The sequence below is a fragment of the Saccopteryx bilineata genome, chromosome 2 (assembly GCF_036850765.1).
Source record: "Saccopteryx bilineata isolate mSacBil1 chromosome 2, mSacBil1_pri_phased_curated, whole genome shotgun sequence".
Taxonomy (NCBI): Eukaryota; Metazoa; Chordata; class Mammalia; order Chiroptera; family Emballonuridae; genus Saccopteryx; species Saccopteryx bilineata.
The window spans coordinates 316,171,500-316,190,401 of NC_089491.1; the positions used below are offsets into that span (position 1 = coordinate 316,171,500).

An 18,902-nucleotide genomic window follows, 5' to 3' on the forward strand; every position below is an offset into this window, starting at 1 on the left:
CTGCATTTGTCTGATCAAGGCACATATGGGAGTTGATGCTTCCTGCTCCTCCCCCTTTCTTTCTCTTTCTCTCTCTCTTCTCTATAAAATGAATAAATAAAAAAATTTAAAATACCAAAGCTAAGAGATAAAATACTAAGAGCTACAAGGAAAAAAGTCAATCACCTACAAAGGAACCCCCATAAAATGACATCTGACTTCTCAACAGTAACACTTGAGCCAGAAGGGAATGGCAAGAAATATTCAAAGTAATGCAGAACAAGAGCCTACAACCAAGACTTCTTTATCCAGCAAGGCTATCATTTAAAATTGAAGGAGAAATAAAAAGCTTCCCAGAAAAAAAGAAAAAACTCAAGGAATTCATTACAACCAAACCAATACTATAAGAAATGTTAAGGGGCCTGTTGTAAACAAAACAAAGAGGGAAAAGAATATAGTAAAAGAGAAATGTAGCTTCAAAGAATAAAATGGCAATAAAAAACTACATATCAATAATAACCTTAAATATAAATAGATTAAATGATCTAATCAAAAGACATAGGGTAGCTGTGTGGATAAGAAAAGAGGACCCATACATATGCTGTCTATAAGAGACCCACCTCAAAACAAAAGATACACATAGACTGAAAGTAAAAGGTTGGAAAAAAATATTTCATGCAAATGAAAATGAAAAAAAAAAGCTGGGGTAGCAATACTTATATCAGACAAAATAGACTTTAAAACAAAGGCTATAGTAAGAGATAAAGAAGGTCACCACATAATGATAAAGGGAGCAATCCAACAGGAAGATATAACCATTATAAATATCTACGCACCTAATATAGGAGCCTAAATATATAAAAAAGACTTTGATGGACATAAAGGGTGAGATCAATAGCAATACTACAATAGTAGGAGATTTCAATACTCCATTAACATCACTAGTTAGATTCTCAAGAAAGAAAATTAACAAAGAAACAGCAGACTTAAAGGACACACTAGATCAACTGGATTTAATAAATATCTTCAGAACCTTTCACTCTAAATCAGCAGAATATACATTCTTTTCAAGTGTTTATGGTACATTCTCTAGGATAGACCACATGTTAGGGCACAAAAGAGATCTCAACAAATTTAAGAAGATTGAAATCATATCAAGCATCTTCTCGGTTCACAATGGCATGAAACTAGAAATCAAACTCAACAGAAAAACTGAAAAATACTCAAACACTTGCAAACTAAATAGCATGTTATTAAATAACGAATGGGTTAACAATGAGGTCAAAGGAGAAATAAAAATATTCCTAGAAATGAATGATAATGAGCATACAACAACTCAAAATTTATGGGACACAGCAAAAGCAGTTCTGAGAGGGAAGTTCATAGCATTACAGGCATACCTTAAGAAGCTAGAAAAGCTCAAATAAATAACTTAACCCTTCATCTAAAAGAACTAGAAAAAGAACAGCAAGTAAAGCCCAGAGGTAGTAGAAGGAAAGAAATAATAGAGATCAGAGTGGAAATAAATGACATAGAACAGGGGTCTCAAACTCAACTCAGCATGTGGGCCGCAGAGCAAGATCACAGCCCTTCGGCGGGCCGCACTAGGTCTACAAAAGGCAACTGTTATGCAACACTTTTCTCACTGCAGTTGAAAACAAAAAAAAATCAGTACAACAAGCACAATTGTACATTCAGTTTACTCAGTGTCACAAAACGACCAGAAACTGTAGTTCGCATCACAACTGCTGTTAACTAAGCTAATATCTAGCTAGGATGCTAGAGAAATGAAAAATACAAGTAAGCCCCTAGGCTTACTTAATTTTATCCAAAATATTTTGAACTTCGTGGATTAGTCTGCGGGCTGCACAAAATTGTTCGGTGGGCTGCATGTGGCCCGCGGGCCGCGAGTTTGAGACCCCTGACATAGAAGCTAAGAATACAATACAGAGGATCAATGAAACCAAGAGCTGGTTCTTTGAAAAGGTAAATAAGATTGATGAGCCTTTAACCAGACTCACCAAGAAAAAAAGAGGACTCAAATAAATAAAATTAGAAATGAGAGTGGAGAAATAACAACTGACACAACAGAAATACAGGGGATTGTAAGATAATACTTTTGAAGAGGTGTATGCCCCAAAATTAGACAACCTAGATGAAATGGACAAATTCCTTGAAACATATAATCTTCCAAAAATCAATCTGGAAGAGTCAGAAAACCTAAACAGACCAATTACAACAAATGAGATTGAAACACTTATCAAAAAATTCCCAACAAACAAAAGCCCTGGGCCAGATGGCTTCACAGCCGAATTCTACCAAATCCTCAAAGAACTAACTCCTATTCTTCTCAAGTTATTTTAAAAAATTCAAGAGGATGGAAGACTGCCAAGCTCCTTTTATGAGGTGAGCATAATTCTGATTCCAAAACCAGGCAAAGACAACACAAAGAAAGAAAATTATAGGCCAATGTCCCTGATTAATTTAGATGCTAAAATTTCAACAAAATATTAGGAAACCGAATCCAGCAATACATGAAAAAAATCATACATCATGATCAAGTGAGATTTATTCTGGGGAGGCAAGGCTGGTACAACATTCACAAATCAGTCATTGTGATTCATCACATAAACAAAAGGAAGGAGAAAAACCACATGATAATATTAATAGATGCAGAAAAAGCACCTGATAAAATCCAGCACCCATTCATGATCAAAACTCTCAGCAAAGTGGGAATACATGGAACATACCTCAACTAGGCCATCTATGACAAACCTACATCAGTATCATAATCAATGGGCAAAAATTAAAAGCAATCCCCTTAAGATCAGGAACAAGGCAGGGGTGCCCCCTTTCACCACTCTTATTCAACATAGTTCTGGAAGTCCTAGCCACAGCAATCAGACAAGAAGAAGAAATAAAAGGCATCCAAATTGGAAAAGAAGAAGTAAAACTATCATTATTTGCTGATAATATGAGACTGTACATAGAAAATCCTAAAGTTGCAGTAAAAACTACTGGACCTGATAAATAAATTCAGTAAGGTAGCAGGATATAAAATTAATACTCAGAAATCAGAGGCATTTTATATACCAACAGTGAACTGTCAGAAAGAGAAATTAAGGAAACAATCTCCTTCACTATTGCAACAAAAAAATAAAGTACCTAGGAGTAAATTTAACCAAGGATATTAAAGACTTGTACTTGGAAAATTATAAAGCATTGATAAAAGAAATCAAGAAAGATACAAACAAGTGGAAGCATATACCATGCTCATGGGTAAGAAGAATAAACATCATTAAAATGTCTATATTACCCAAATCAATTTATAAATCCAATGCAATACCTATTAAAATACTAATGACATACTTCAAAAATATAGAACACATGTCCCAAAAATTTATATGGAACCAAAAAAGAACATGAATAGCCTCAGCAATCCTGAAAAAAAAAAAAGAATAAAGTGGGAAGTATCACACTTTCTGATATCAAAATATACTACAAGACCATTGTACTCAAAACAGCCTGGTACTGGCATAAGAACAGGTATACAGATCAATGGAACAGAATAGAGAACTCAGAAATAAATCCACACCTTTATGGATAATTGATATTTGACAAAGGAGGTAAGAACATACAATGGAGTAAAGACAGCCTCTTTAACAAATGATGTTGGAAAAATTGGACAGTTACCTGCAAAAAATGAAAGTAGAGCACTAACTTACACCATTCACAAAAATAAACTCAAAATGGGTAAAAGACATAAATGTAAGTCATGAAACCATAAGCATCTTAGAGGAGAACATAGGCAATAAGCTCTCCAACATCTCTTGCAGCAATATATTTGCTGATTCATCTCCACTGGCAAGTGAAATAAAAGACAGTATAAACAAATGGGATTATATCACACTAACTGTCTTTAGCTTTCGCACAGCTAAAGACAATATGAACAGACTAAAAAGACAAACCACACAATGGGAGAACATATTTGACAATATATTTGATAAAGGTTAATAACCAAAACTTATAAAGAACTTGTAAAACTCAACACCAGGAAGATAAGCAATCCAATAAAAAATAGGCAAAAGAAATGAATAGACACTTCTACAAAGAGGATATACAGGTGGCCAATAGATAGATGGGAAAATGTTCAACATCACTAATCATTTGAGAAGTGCAAATTAAAACCACAATGAGATACCTCCTCACCCCTGTCAGAATGGTGCTCATTAACAAAACAACACAGAATAAGTGCTGGTGAGGATGTGGAGGAAAGGGAATCCTCCTGCATTGCTGGTGGGAATGCAGACTGGTGCAGGCACTTTGGAAAACAGTATGGAGACTCCTCAAAAAATTAAATATGGTACTGCCTTTTGACCTAGCCATCTCACTTTTAGGAATATATCCCAAGAACACCATATCACTGATTCAAAAGAAGAAATGCAGCCCCATGTTTATGGCAGCATTGTTCACAATAGCAAAGATCTGGAAACAGCCCAAGTGTCCGTCAGTGGAGAAGTGGATTAAAAAACTATGGTACATATACACAATGGAATACTATGGGGCCATGAAAAAGAAGGAAATTTTACCTTTTGTGACCTGGAAACTATTATGTTAAGTGAAATAAGCTGGGCAGAGAAAGAAAAATATCATATGACCTCACTCATTTGAGGAATCCTATGAACAATGTTAACTGAGGAACAGAATTGCAACAGAGGAGGGATCAAAGGGACCAGAGGGTAAGAGGACAGAGGGAAAGGGGATGATAAGATGGGATAAACCTGAAGGGAAGGGGGGGAGGGAGCTGTGGGGAGGTAGGGAAGGGAGATGTTGAGGGGAATACGGGGGATGAGGGATGCTTTTGGGGCAACACTAGAATCGATGTAAACAAAATAAATTAAAATCAATAAAAAAGTAATAAATAAAAAAAAATAGAAAAACAGACAGCTTCACATTTCAGTGAAGAAAGGTAGAAAATGAAGAAATTAACAAGTAAAATACATATGATGTCAGATTGTAGGGAGGCTTTGGAGAAAAATAAAGCATGGTAATGGAGCAGTAAACATATACTTGCCCCATATATATACTATATATACATGCATATATGTGTGTGTGTGTGTGTGTACTACATGAGTACATGTACATACATCCTTTTCTACATGCAAAACTCAGCCAACCTGCAACATGATTACAGTGTTGAAAAAAAACTTGACTTCACAGATTATGCTGACACCAGAGTGAATATTTGAAGAAACTGAATAATAAAAACCATGGCCTATTTTGGAGTGAACAAGCTGGAGTAAAATCAGTGGTGTAACGTTCACAGCTGGAGTTCTTTTTTTGGACTCAGGGTTATTTTTTATTAACCTTTTTATAATTGTAATTCTCTAAAGTTTTTCTTGCTTTCAGACAGGGGCTATTTTCAATAATGATCATCTTCTCACATTTGTAGAGTTCTTTGTGGATTTTAAATTACTTCCACATGCATGTGGTCAGTTCAGAGAGTCAGCTGATTTGTGCACATTGGTCCTGTTACATAAGTACACACACACTGCATATATTTGCGATGCATATTCAAGCAGGTAGGCACACTTTGTCTTTTGAATGAAATGGCTATGACTTTGTATGATCAATAGTTATTTTCCTTCTGCTCATGTACTGGTTACCACAGTTGTAATCAGAACCTGTAGATTTTTGCATCTGTTTGTTGGCTACAGTATCATGACCCAGTCAGTCCTATCTAGTCTTTCCCAGAGCCCCACAGCTGAGTTCTTGTTAGGATGTGTCCATGGTGCCAGAGGTTGGGGAGATTGAGAAGCAGCCCATCCCACAGTAGTGTGATTGCCCACATGTGGGCACAGGTGCATTTCCATGGCCCTGATTTTTCACCTTACCACAGCTTGCCCCAATATCATCACGCAGTCAGCTTGGGAAGCCAGAGACACACTGCTCTAAATGAACCACCCAGCCAAATATGTCATCATCATTCACACTGTGGGGGCAACATGCTACACATCCATGGACTGTCAGACTCGTGTCCCAGACATACAGTCCTACCACATGGACACACTGGAGTTTTGTGACATTGGATATCAGTAAGTGGGATTGTTGAAAATGTGACCTTCTTTTTTCTTTTCTTTTCTTTTCTTCTCCTCTCCTTTTCTTTCTTTCTTTCTTTCTTTCTTTCTTTCTTTCTTTCTTTCTTTCTTTCTTTCTTTCTTTCTTTCTCTCTCTCTCTCTCTCTCTCTCTTTCTTTCTTTCTTTCTTTCTTTCTTTCTTTCTTTCTTTCTTTCTTTCTTTCTCCCTTCCTTCCTTCCTTCCTTCCTTCCTTCCTTCCTTCCTTCCTTCCTTCCTTCCTTCCTTCCTTCCTTCCTTCCTTCCTTTGTTCCTTCCTTCTTTCTCTTTCTCTTTCTTTCTTCTTCTTATTCTTCTTTCTCTTCTTCCTCCTCTCCTCCTCCTTCTTCTTTCTCTTCTTGTTCCTCCTCTCCTCCTCCTCCTCCTCTTCTTCTTCTTCGTTAGAAAGAGGCAGGGAGAGAGAGACAGAGACAGAAACATGGAGCTGTTCCTGTGTGTGCCCTGACTAGGGAGCAAACCGGCAACATCCACACTTCCAGATGATGCTACAACCAACCAAACTATCTGGCCAGGGATTAATTTTTTTTAAAGTTATTGATTTATTTTTAGAGAAACAGAGAGATGAAGGGAGAGAGAGGGGAAGGGGAAGCATTAATTTGTTGTTCTACTTAGTTGTGAATTTGTTAGTTGCTTCCCGTGTGTGCCCTGACTAGGGATTGGACAAGCAACCTGTCATTTTGGGACAATGCTCTAACCAATTGAGCTAACTGGTCAGGGCCACCCTCCTTTTCTTCAAGGCAATAAGAAGAAAGGCTAGGGAGGAATCAGTATTTACTGAGCCCTTTTCTTCTGGCAGGTGCTTTACTTAAGACATTATATTTTTATTAGCATAAGACTCTGGACTATCACTCAGACATAGCTAAGGGTTAGTTATCTCTCCTAGACATATTATTCTCGAGGGAAGACCCTGAAAAGAAGACCTTAGAAGCAATAGTGATAAAGCAAGAATGTGAGGCTCTTATGGAAGACCATTGAAGAATTGTGCCTTTTTAATGCAATCCCTTCCAACCACTCAGAGACACAGGCCTTGTTCATCTTCAGTTTGGCCCAACCCCAACTTGCTCCTTCTGATGTTAGAGTCCTTTAATACCCTGGTACTATTTATTCCATTTTATATATACAGGAGATTTGAACCTTTCTGGGTCTCTTTAACCTCATGTCTACAATTGGGATAACTACCATTTCTACTTTAAAGATCTAGAGTGAAATCAGAATGTTTTGTTGTTGTTGTTGTTGTTTTTTAATGTCATATCTATCATAAACATGTTGAGCTAATAGAATAGCAGAAGCTAAAGAGAAGATGCCCTGGAATTAATAGAAGGAATGCAGGGTTAGAGGATAATAAATTATAATCATTAATCTGTGACTTAATCACAACAACATTTGCAAAGTCTTAGTGAATTTGCTTTCACATGTGTCTTATTCTGGGCTGGCTGCTTCTCTTCTCTCTTAACTCCTGTGGTAAGAGCAGCCTTTGCAAACAGGAAGAGCAGCTCCTGCCCTTTGCAAGACTTTCCACAGCCTTGCTAGGGTTGTTCAGCAGGGAATGGACTATAAATTTGAAAATCCTAAGTGGAAAATGCCAGAAGCTGAGAGATGTCAGTTTTCCTTTCTCATTCAGTCTTCAGGGACTCAATCCCAATTTCCTGACTTTCAGACCCTGTTATTGTCACTCCCTTCCCCCCCCCCCCCCCGCCCTCCAGCCTCATGGTACATCTCTATTCCCGATGTGCATTGTAATCAAGACAAAGCACCCCCACACTCACAGTTTTCTGTTTTTAAACAATATTCATTGGGTATCTGCTGTGTGCCCAGTGTTTGGCAAGATAAATATCATTCCTTTCCTTGTGGAAGAGAGAGAGAAGATAGCAAATCACTAAGGAAAAGTCAGAGTTAGGCAATGAGTGAGGAACAGGATGACTCATTAGCAAAGCTCTGGGAGAGTGAGTGTGACAGGGAAGGGCTTCCGGTAAAGGGGCATCCAAGCTGGAACATGGATAAGTAGTGCGGCTACTCAGGCAAAGAGGGGCGAGAAGAGTCCCAGGTGAGGAGAGCAGCATACGCTAGGGCCTGGGGTCCAGACAGAGAGCACATATCTTTGAGGAACTAAAGAAGTTGAACTCATACATAAAGGTAGGTATCAGAGGGGAATGGTGAGAGGTGAGGTTGGAGAGACCGATAGGAGCCAAATCATGAAGGCCCTGAAGTAGGTCCTGACAGAGTGACTCTATTTGAAAGTAACTGGAAGGTCATGTCCTCTGATGGAATTCATATCTTAGTAAAACCATTCCAGGTGTCATTTTAAGAATGAATTGGAAGGAGGCAACACTCTGTGCAGGGAGCTGTTGCAGTCACCCAGACACGGTGGTGGTGACCTGGAACAGCAGAGTGGCAGTCAGCAGAGATGAGATATAGTTTACAAGCCAGACTCATGACTGGTTGTGGCTGGGGGAGGGAGAGGGAGACATTCAGGATGATGCCCAACTCTCTGGCTGAGGAAATGGCAGAGGAAGCCGGGTTTGTTTGGACATGTTGGTTTTTATAGATGCTCATTGGAGCTGTAGGACTAGATGATTGTCTGGGAAGAACATGCTGAGTGAGGAGAGAGAAGGTTCTAGACTGGAACCTGAGGAGCTCCACCTTCTAGGAGATGGAGCAGGGAGAGGAGGGACCTGAGGGCAAACAGCCAAGTAGAGGAAGATCGGGAGGGTGTGGCTCATGGAAGCCCAGGGAAGAGGACATTTCAAGAAGAGAATGGTCAACAAGGTCAGTATAGCCCAGAAGAAAAATATGTTTCTGTTGAACTAGTGTCAGAGCACTCACTAGTGACCTTGGAGGGTCAGATTCAGTGGCATTATGGAGAAAAAGACCATGGTGTAGTGGATTGAAGTTGTTATTATCTTTGCTTATCACTGTCTGACCTCACTTTGTGGATTCAGAGACTGTGATTGTTTTTATTTTGTTTGTTTTGTTTTGTTTTGGGTCTCTGTGCACATTGGCACATAAAAGAAATGTTCCATCAGTGTGTGAAAAATGAATGAAAAGTGAACGAATGATTCAAGGAGTAAATGAAGCCAGTTCTTCTTCCCAGAGTGACTGTCTCCATTTTTTTTTTGCCCAATCCAAGCTTCCTGGTGGGCCAGGATGGCGGTGTCTATGAAGGAGTTGCCTGGCACTTCCAAGGCTCTCACACCTATGGATACAATGACAGTGCCCTATGAATTGCCTTCACAGGCAACTTTGTGGGTAAGACATCAGCATGGGGCAGAGGGGTCCTGGGTGACGAAGCATCACGAGGGACGTCTGGGGAGCATGGGAAAAAGACAGCCGCGGTGCCTGGACTGCGTGTGGTACATTTTAGCTATCAGACACTCAATACAGGACACAGATCACCCAGGAGCTCCTCCCAGGTAGAAAACTTCTCCAAATCCACCCATCCCCACACCCAGTTCCATTTATCTTTATAGCCATGCTCAAGGCAAGCATGGATCAAGAGAGAATATCTTCTTTTGCAAACTTTGGTATTTTTATGTCATCAAATGCAGCCTCTTCCTTGGTAACCATAGCAACAATGTAAAGCAGCAGCATTGCCTGTAAGGCAGAGCGTGGGCAGTCCAGTGGTGCATGTCTGCCTCCTGGGGCCTGCTGGATAGTGGTGTGCTGTGCTGCATTTCTCGTCCAGGCAGTTTCGAATTTTCCCGAAGAAGCTTTACAAAGAGGAATCAGAGAACATAATGACTTTGTTTTCTCTCTGTGCCTGGCTGACACAGATCATGTAAATTTTTGGTTGTGGTGGTGGTGGTAGAGGAGAGCGGGACTGGAATGCAGGCGCTTGTCCCTGCCCTAAGCAAGTAACCTTGATGATTGAAGGGGTATATGTGTTTTGTAGAAAAGCCACCAAATGCCGTCGTGCTGGAGGCGGCCGAGAGCCTGATCCAGTGTGCAGCAGACAACAGGTACCTGACTCCAACTACCTGCTGGTGGGGCACAGTGATGTTAGCACAACCCTGTATCCTGGGAAGCCTTTCTATAGCATCATCAGCACCTGGCCTCACTTCAAACAGTGAGGGGGCGCCAGCTCCTTCTAAGACTGCTCCCCATCCTACATACCAAGCTGCTGGGCTTCCCATTCTCACCCTCCATCTTGACTCAACACCTCATGTCTCTTCCCTGCTAGTCCCATCCTACCCCTCCTGTGTCTGGTTACTGTGCTCTTCTCCTGTTAGCCTCCTCCAGTGACCTCCAACCCCAGTAGAGGCATCCCAGCCCTCTGCATTGGACCCAGCCTTCCCTTTTCCTCACCCTCTTGTCTCCTGGGTGCCCGCCTCCTCAGCCTGCTGACACAATGCCTGGCTCCTGTTTGACTTCTTGCTCCTTTGTATGTGCCCCTCTGCCTGCACACCTTCCCTGCTGTCTGCCTGTGACCCCTGAGTCTCATACAGGAGCCAGTCAATGCTCCTACCCCTCCCCTCTGCTCACACACTGACTTATCCACACATGGGTGTCGCCCTTATTCAAGACTTGTCTCTAGAATTGTCTCTCATCTCTCCTGGACTGTGAGGTTGTCCAGTTTTACTCCATGTCCTTTCGTGTTGTCTGGAATCCAGTAGGTGTTACAGTTATTTGTGGAAGAAATGGAAAATAAATCTATGAGTCAATCTAAGTCTCTGCTCTCCTTTTAAATTTGGTCACCACCCCCTTTTTGGGGAATCCTTCCTGGACAGTTCCTCATCTTGCCGGCATTCTATTCCTGTTCCATTAGTTTCAGAGCCAGCTCTGGTCACTTGTCAGCTATGGTTGCTATGTCTCTAGAGTCCCCTGTCCCCATTAGTTTCAGAGCCAGAGTTCCCCAAGAGCAGGGACTGTTTGTTTCTCTAGACCCAGGCCTGGGCTGAGTCCTTGCAGGTCACTCAGTGCCTGCTACCTGCTCCTGCCTGGCTGCCCAGCATCGGGCTGAGTGATGATCCCTTCTTGGAAACAAGGCAGGCTAGTACTGGTCACTAGAAACACAGGAACAAACTTGTTTTTCCTGATCTGGAAACAAAGGGAGGAGGAAGAAGAAGAGAGATGAAGAGAAGGAGCCAGAAACATGGACTTTTCTTCTCTTATACCAATGGTATTTATCTGTGTCTTTGCAGATAGTGTTGTACATCTCTTACAACAAGACAGCTTTAACAGCTGCACACAGACTGTTCCCCAGATAATGCTGGGCTGCCTCTGTCCGTTTGCCATTTGCCCTCATGTCATCTGGAGGGTCAAGTAGGCCCAGGGGACTCAGTGCCCCTTGCAGATTTACACAGCTGGGGGAGGGGTCTAGGAAGAGATTCCTGGGGTGGGAGGTCACTACCAGTGGCTCCGGCCACCCAGACCTCCCTGTCGGGGTATGGGTTGAGCGTAGACTTTAGAGAGGAACCACAGTGTGTTCCCTCTCTCTTACAACACCAAGAGTGAGTTTGACAGCTTCTTACACAGGAAGTAGCCACAGGGTTTGCTGAGAAATTATCTCATGAAAAAAGCTGCCCTTCAGGTTTCCTGGCCTTCTTTACCATCAGCAGCAGCATAAGGCTCCCTCTTCTGACTCAAACCCCACCGTCAGGCCTCAGGGTCTCACTGGTCTCCCCAGCCCCTCACCCAGGCAGGCTTTGGACAAGGGAGCCATAGACTCTCACACCCATCAAGGTGATCACAAGCCATCACTCTCACATCCATCAGCACCCATCAAGGCCTCCTCAAGTCAACATTACTGCAGGGTCCACGATACTGTCTTCGCAAAATTATGTACTTTTTATTGGTCTTAAAGACACAATCAAAGTAAACTCAGAGAAGTCAGCTGGCACATGCTTTTCCAAGGCAAGTCCTCACCGTTGCATCCGTCTCCTTGGTGTAAAGAGATTCTGCCCAGGTCCTTAATCATTTAACGTGGGTTCATACGAACAACCCCCCAGAGGGTTGTTGTGAGTTAAGTGTGTTGGGGGTCTCAGAATTTACAGCTGGTATATAATAATGGTCTCATTGAAGTGAGTGGATGTATTGTTACTCTTGTTGCTATTGTTGTGATCGTTGCTATGACTCCTGTGTGACTATGGCAGGAAGGACTTGCTTTCATGGGCAGTCTCAGCTGTCCTGGGGGAGTTTGGTGCAGGCTGGTGATTGCAGGCTGAACCCAAACCTTGATGTGAGCAGGGCGGAGCCGGCTGGGCCGCAGGCCTGGCAGGTCTGAGGGAGCCCCTGGAGAGGAGGGACGTGTCTCCTTCATCGTCCCTCTCAGGTTGCATGTGTGTGCGTGCATGCGTGTGTGTTTGTGTGTGCGCATGCACTGGTGTGTCTAGAGCTCATCTTGTTAGCATTTTTCCACAGTTGTAAGCTTGAAAAAACAAATGAATCCAATTGAACTTTTCTTTGCTTCCAGAATAGAACACTAATCTGGTTAAGCCTCTATCTTATAGAAGAGTGAACCCACAGGGTGCAGATGACCAGTTCAAGTTCACCCAGTAGGTTAGTAAAGGAAGGGACACTCAAATTCTGAGCGTGGCACAGTGCCTATCTCCCCTCTGGTCGAAATGATTTAATAGCCCCTCCTTTGCAGCAGAATAAAGTAAGCCATCTTAGCAGCATTTAGGGCTTTTGACAATCTTATGTCAATCTACTCTTTTCCATAGAATAAGCCCAAGTGGGCAATTTACAGGCTCGCCTTCTGGCCTTGCCCATCTTGGGACCTTTGTTCACATTGTCCCCGCCTCCTCTTGATCTCCCTAATTCCACCAGTTTTTAAGACACTTATTAAGGCTCTTTCTTCTGGAAGGTTTCCTGCTTCTCCAGACCTGAAATGACACCCGCTTCCCTGGGTGCCAATGGACTTGGCCTGGCCTTTCTGATAGCTTATCACTGCCCCCCTCTCCCGCCTTCTCCCTCCTAACCTGGACTCCCAGGCTGTGCCTGCACCTTCCTGGGCTCTGCATCCCCAGGGCCCAGCACCAGGCCTGGTGCGTGGTCACCTCTGTGGAATGGGTGGGTGAGATCCATGCCAGCAGGGTGGGGCGAGCAGAAGCAGTTCTTGCCTCACCTGTTCTTGGCACATTTGTCACAGAGTGGAAAATCCTGGTGTCTTCATGCTAGCCGAAACCCGCCCACTACTGCGCATGTCAGATTCCTCACAGGTTAGCCATCTTTATTGCAGGCCGTACACCGCTCCCGCTCTCCTGTGCCCTTCCATCAATGCAGGATTTTGGGGGAAACACTTCCTCACCCACATTCTCCCGCCACCCACAGATGTTCCTGTGACCTTCTCACTGGTGACCGCAGCCTGGGGGAAACAGTGGCCTGCTGGCCCAGCCGGAAAGTTTCCCTGAGAGGCCCCTGCCCACCTTCTCCCCGTGCTCCTGGCTCTTCCTCTGTCTCCCTGGCTTCCTTCTTCCCATATGTCAGCCTTTTTCTCTCTAGTGCCTCTGTCTCTGTCCCTCTCACACCTTTTACCTGTCTCTTTTTTATGCTGCTTCCCTCTATACCTCTCAGTGCTCCTCCTTTCTCTCTGCCTGCCCCTTCTGCTTCTGTGACTGTCCCTGTCTTTGCCTTTCTTCTTGGGGGGACAGTGTGAAAGAACAGTGTGACAAGAGGGCTTCGGCCTTAGCCGCGTAGACTCCAACCAATCTACCCCAAACCAAACCCTACCTGTCCCAGGGCTTCCAGGAATGCTGGGTGGGAGTGGGAGAAGGGGGCAGAAGACCAAGGGTGGGGTGGCTCTGGGGAAGGTACAAGATTTCCAGAGGCTCAGAGTCATACAGGAGCAGACAGGTGTGTTTCTGACCTAGCAGGTTCTGCTGGGTAAGGCTAACTAAGGGCAGAGCCTCAATTAGAAGAGTTGGCTCCAAAAACAGAAAGGTGTTATTACCTGGGAGGGGCAGGACCGGGAGTGGGAGCTCCTGGGAGGTGTGATAGGGACTCCGGGGGACATTCCATAGTGGGCTGGAGTAGGAAGCGCCTCCTTATGGTAGGGACCTGAGGGTGCCTCCTCTGCGTGGCCGAGAGCCCTTTGGTACCAAGATTGATGCTGCCTGGGGGAGAGGGGCCGTATTCCTTACTCATCCTCCAGTGCTCAGCTCACATGTCCTTTCTGAGAATCTGGCTCTTGCAGCTCCCAAATTGGCATTCTATTTTCTTTTTGTTTGGCACTCTGTTCATTTGTAATTTCTTCTCTCTCTGTCTGCATGTACAGGTTTTGTTGCCTGATTTTGCTACTAGATTATAAGCACCATGAGAGTAGGGACCAGCCTTACCCTGTTCATGTCTATAGCTGCTTCTGGTGCATAGTAGGTACTAAGTAGGTAATAACATTCAGTGAACTTTTCTCTGTGCAGACTCTGTGCTAGGTACATTTTTTTTTTTCGGAGTGGGCTGGGTACATATTTTTAAGTTTGCTTAATTCCCGAGACAGCTCTGTAGGACAGAGGCTGCCATTCCCATTTGGTAGCTGAAGAAACTGAGGTTCTGCTTGATGAGATGAAATCACTTGTGAGTACTTGCCAGTGCTGAGCCAAGCGTCTGTCCCTCTGTCTACATGGTATCAGGCTGCCCTCCATGCTGCTCACATTCCTTTTACAACCGGTGGCTGGAAGTGGACACAATACCTAGGGGTCCCTGACTCAGAGTCCATGGAAGTAATTACTTCCCTTGATTTAATCATATTCTTCAGTGAAAAAGGTGAATCATGTAAAACCCCCATGTAAATGCTACAGTTCTGAATTCATGTTGTAACAATAGTAGTAGTGATGTAATCCAAGACTGCTGTGACTTTGGTTACACTGTGAGCCCCAGTGGCCCAGTGGGTCTTTCCATCACAACTGCTATTAACCCACCTCTCACCCCATCATATCCTCACCAGGCCTGTTTTTTAACCCAAGTGAAGAATTCTGGTTTGTCTTGACTTTGTGTCATATGAGTAATGTTTCCTCATAGTTTGAAATTTGTTGAAATCTTTTTAAATTTTGATTTTGTCATCCTCTATGATCCATTGCTTACTTCTTTATCTTCAGCATTTCAATTGAAATCCTTCATTATCATCCCCCTAACATCCACATGTGTTGGGCAATGAGTGCCAGACACTCCTTCATACATTGCCCCATTTGATGCTTGCAAGAACCTGTGAGGAGGACACAGGGTCCCCAGTTTACAGATGAGTAACTGAAGAGATATGCTCAAGAACCCAGATTGAGTGCCCATTTCTCTGCATCATCTTTGTTTTGAGTAGTTTTTCCAGAAATCTAATTCTAGGATTATAGTAATCCATTAGCCAAAATGGATTCCTGTGAATTCCAATCTGAATTTTTTTTGTGTGTGTGTGATAGACAGAGAGACAGAGAGAGGGACAGATAGGGACACACAGGAATAGAAAAAGATGAGAAGCATCAATTCTTTGTTGCAGCACCTTTCTTGTTCATTGATTGCTTTAATCATATGTGCCTCGACTGGGGGGCTACAGCAGACTGAATGATCCCTTGCTCAAGCCAGCAACCTTGGGCTTAAGCCCATGATCTTGGGCTTCAAGCCAGTGACCATGGGGTCATGTCTATTGTCCCACACTCAAGCCAGCAACTCCACGCTTAAGCTATGAGCCCATGCTCAAGCCTGATGAGCCCAAGCTCAAGCTGGCAACCTCGGGGTTTTGAACCTGGGTCCTCTGCACCCCAGTTCAACACTTTATCTACTGTGCCACCACCTAGTCAGTCCCAATCTGAAATTGTTATACTTGTTTATTACTAAAAGGCAAGTGTATCTTTTAACTTCATTTTTAATTACCCTCTTTCTTAGTGTTTTTACACACATGTAATGAGGTTTATGTCTCAAGTATTCGTCTGATATTGTGGCTGATTGACCTGAATATGTCCTCTGATTCCTTTGACTTAACTCTGGACACACCAGCCTGTTACTGACCTAGACACATAGGTGTTGTATTTCTATAGTAAGCCAAATATGACAAGTATAGGACTTTTATGACTGGCTTGGTTTGTGGACGGTGGACAGAACTTCTTGATCTGTAGACTTCTGGTGTCTGAGAAAGTTAAAGGTGTGTTGCTGCTTAAAATCAGAGACAATCTTGGTTTATACTTTATTCAGTTCCAATGAAGCCAACCCTTATCCAGCCCTCTTGGTTTGCTGTTCTGTTAATTTAGCTTCATAATGAAATGCTCTGGGTTGATATTTAAAAATAAAAGAAAAAACTTGTAAAATTACACTTAAGTTGAAATGTACAAACCCACATGTTCTCACACAAAGTAAAGTAAAGGCAACCAATGTTGCCTTCTCTTAATGAAGTTTTCATCTGGAGATGAGTAGGAATGAGGTGAGGGACATGACCCACCGGGGAACCAATATGAGGTGAGATTGAGCCCTACTGGTCATGGGCTGTAGACCTTTTCTGGGCCTTCTCTTCTGGAATGTTCTCCTTCACTCCCTCCATTTATTTTGCCTGGCCAGTTTCTATTTATTTTCCAGTTCCCAGTTTGAAAGTCATGTCTTCAGAGAGAAATCCTTCCCCACCACCCTGCCCCCGCCAGCCATGTCCTTTTTCAGAAACTTGCCCCTTTCCGACATTGCATGATTTAGAACTGCATATTTAATTCTGTTATTTATTTTATATCTGTCTTACTCACTGGATTGTTAGCTTTGTGAGGGCAAGGACCTCCCCAGGGTATCCCTAGCTTCTGAGATGGTGTCAACTACACTCGTACAAAATGGTAGCTAAATAAATATTTGTGTAATAAATAAATGTCTTCAGTATATTCTCTGCAATATATGTTGAAATAGGTGCTCTTGGAATTTTCTAGGTCTGAAGTGCTTTGAGGTCTAAGGGTCTGAGTGTGGGTTCTGACTCCTGCAGCTGTTTGGGTGGAAGGTGGGTTAGGAAACAGCAAAAGGGAACTGGAGTCCTGGACTCACTTGGCCAGTAGGTGGTGCTGGTGAGTTGGCTGCCAGGCCAGGGCTGAGGACTGGGCAAGCCCTGATGAGTGTGCAGTTGAAGCATCTTTACCCAAGGTGGTTGCCTGGACCTGCTGCATGAGGAGGCAGACGTCCTGCTGTTGCAGGTACAGGAAAGAAAGGGAAATAAATGGAAATGCAAACCTGCTGGGGCACGTGTTGTAGGGTATGTCAAGTGTTGGTGTCCTGGTAGTGCTGTTCACAAATTGCCCTTGTCACATCAGGACCCAGTGGCCAGGCATCCTGTCCTGAGACTTGGGGGTCACTGAGGAGCATGCCTGCCTCTCAGAGGAGTCCCTAGCACTGCCTGAAGACAAATCTCCACTTGCTCTCACACTCCTCACAAATACTGCCACATCTCACACCCTTCCCCAGGCTTCTGTCCCAACTCTTTGTCAGCAGAGAAAACTGAGGCCCACCAGCAGGACCTCTCTCAACTTCCTGCAACCTCACAAATGTTCCTGAGACCAGATGCCCAGCTTTCTTCACAACAGCCTCAAAGGTGACAAGTCCCCTTTTTTGTGAGGACCAACTTTCTTCTACTTCCCTTGACCTCTTCCTAGTCACACCCTTTTAGGATCTTCCTTTTGAAACTCATCACTTTTACCTCTTGAATTTATACTTCTGGCCCAAGTATCTTTTTTTAACACTAGGTTCAAATTCTATGTATTTAATACTTTCTCCACTTGGATGTCTAGGAGGCATCGGAAACATTGGTGTCCAGAGCTGAGCTCTGATCTTTCCTCTAAAAATGCTCCCACCACAGTCTTCCCCAGCTCAGTAAATGCAATGCTGTGCTTCTAGTTGTACAGGACAGAAACCTTGGGACCATCACTAACTCTTTTCTTTTTCCTCACATCCAGCTGGTTCTACCTCCAGAATATACTCAGAATTCAGCTACTTCTCAGTTACCTCCCTTGTTGCCATCCTGGTTCAAGTCACGATCATCTATCACTTGAAGTGCTTCAGTGGCCTTCTAATTGGTCCCCCAGATTCTGCAGTCCCCCAGCCCTTGAATCTACTCTAAATACAGAAGTCAGAGAGATTCTGCTAAAATTCAAGCAGAGCATGCCTTTTCTCTACTCAAAACTCTCTGGGGGCTTCCCACGTCAGAGCCAAAATCCTTACTATGACCTAAAAGGTTTACACAAACTGGCTCCTATTTTACCTCTGACCAAATCTTCTACTATTTCTCCCCCTCACTGTGTTTGCTCCAGCCTCACTGTTTCCTCCCTTCAGTGACATTGTTTCATACATTTGCAGTACAGTTAGGTTAAAAAAATACATTGTGCTTTCAATCTTGGAATTCTCCCTACCTCATAAATGATTTTTTTTTTAATTGCATACATTTAGAGTCATTCTTGGTGCTGTACAACCTGATGGCTTTTTTTTTTTTTTTTTTGTATTTTTCTGAAGCTGGAAACGGGGAGAGACAGTCAGACAGACTCCCGCATGCGCCCGACCAGGATCCACCCGGCACGCCCACCAGGGGCGATGCTCTGCCCACCAGGGGGTGATGCTCTGCCCCTCTGGGGCGTTGCTCTGTCGCGACCAGAGCCACTCTAGCGCATGGGGCAGAGGCCAAGGAGCCATCTCCAGCGCCCGGGCCATCTTTGCTCCAATGGAGCCTTGGCTGCGGGAGGGGAAGAGAGAGACAGAGAGGAAGGAGGGGGGGTGGAGAAGCAAATGGGCGCTTCTCCTATGTGCCCTGGCCGGGAATCGAACCCGGGTCCCCCGCACGCCAGGCTGACGCTCTACCGCTGAGCCAACCGGTCAGGGCCAATCTGATGGCTTTTTACAAATGCATAGTCATGTTA

At 43.6% G+C, this 18,902-nt stretch overlaps 1 protein-coding gene across 1 annotated transcript in view; it reads left to right on the forward strand.

The window, feature by feature from the left end:
• The window catches only part of PGLYRP3 (peptidoglycan recognition protein 3), a 28,868-nt gene extending 18,687 nt beyond the window's left edge, over window positions 1–10,181 (forward strand). Inside the window, 4 exon segments of the mRNA XM_066254517.1 lie at window positions 5,879–6,074; window positions 9,242–9,360; window positions 10,004–10,072; window positions 10,075–10,181. Of these exon segments, the coding sequence (XP_066110614.1) occupies window positions 5,879–6,074; window positions 9,242–9,360; window positions 10,004–10,072; window positions 10,075–10,181 (491 nt within the window).
• Window positions 10,182–18,902: the final 8,721 nt, after the last annotated feature.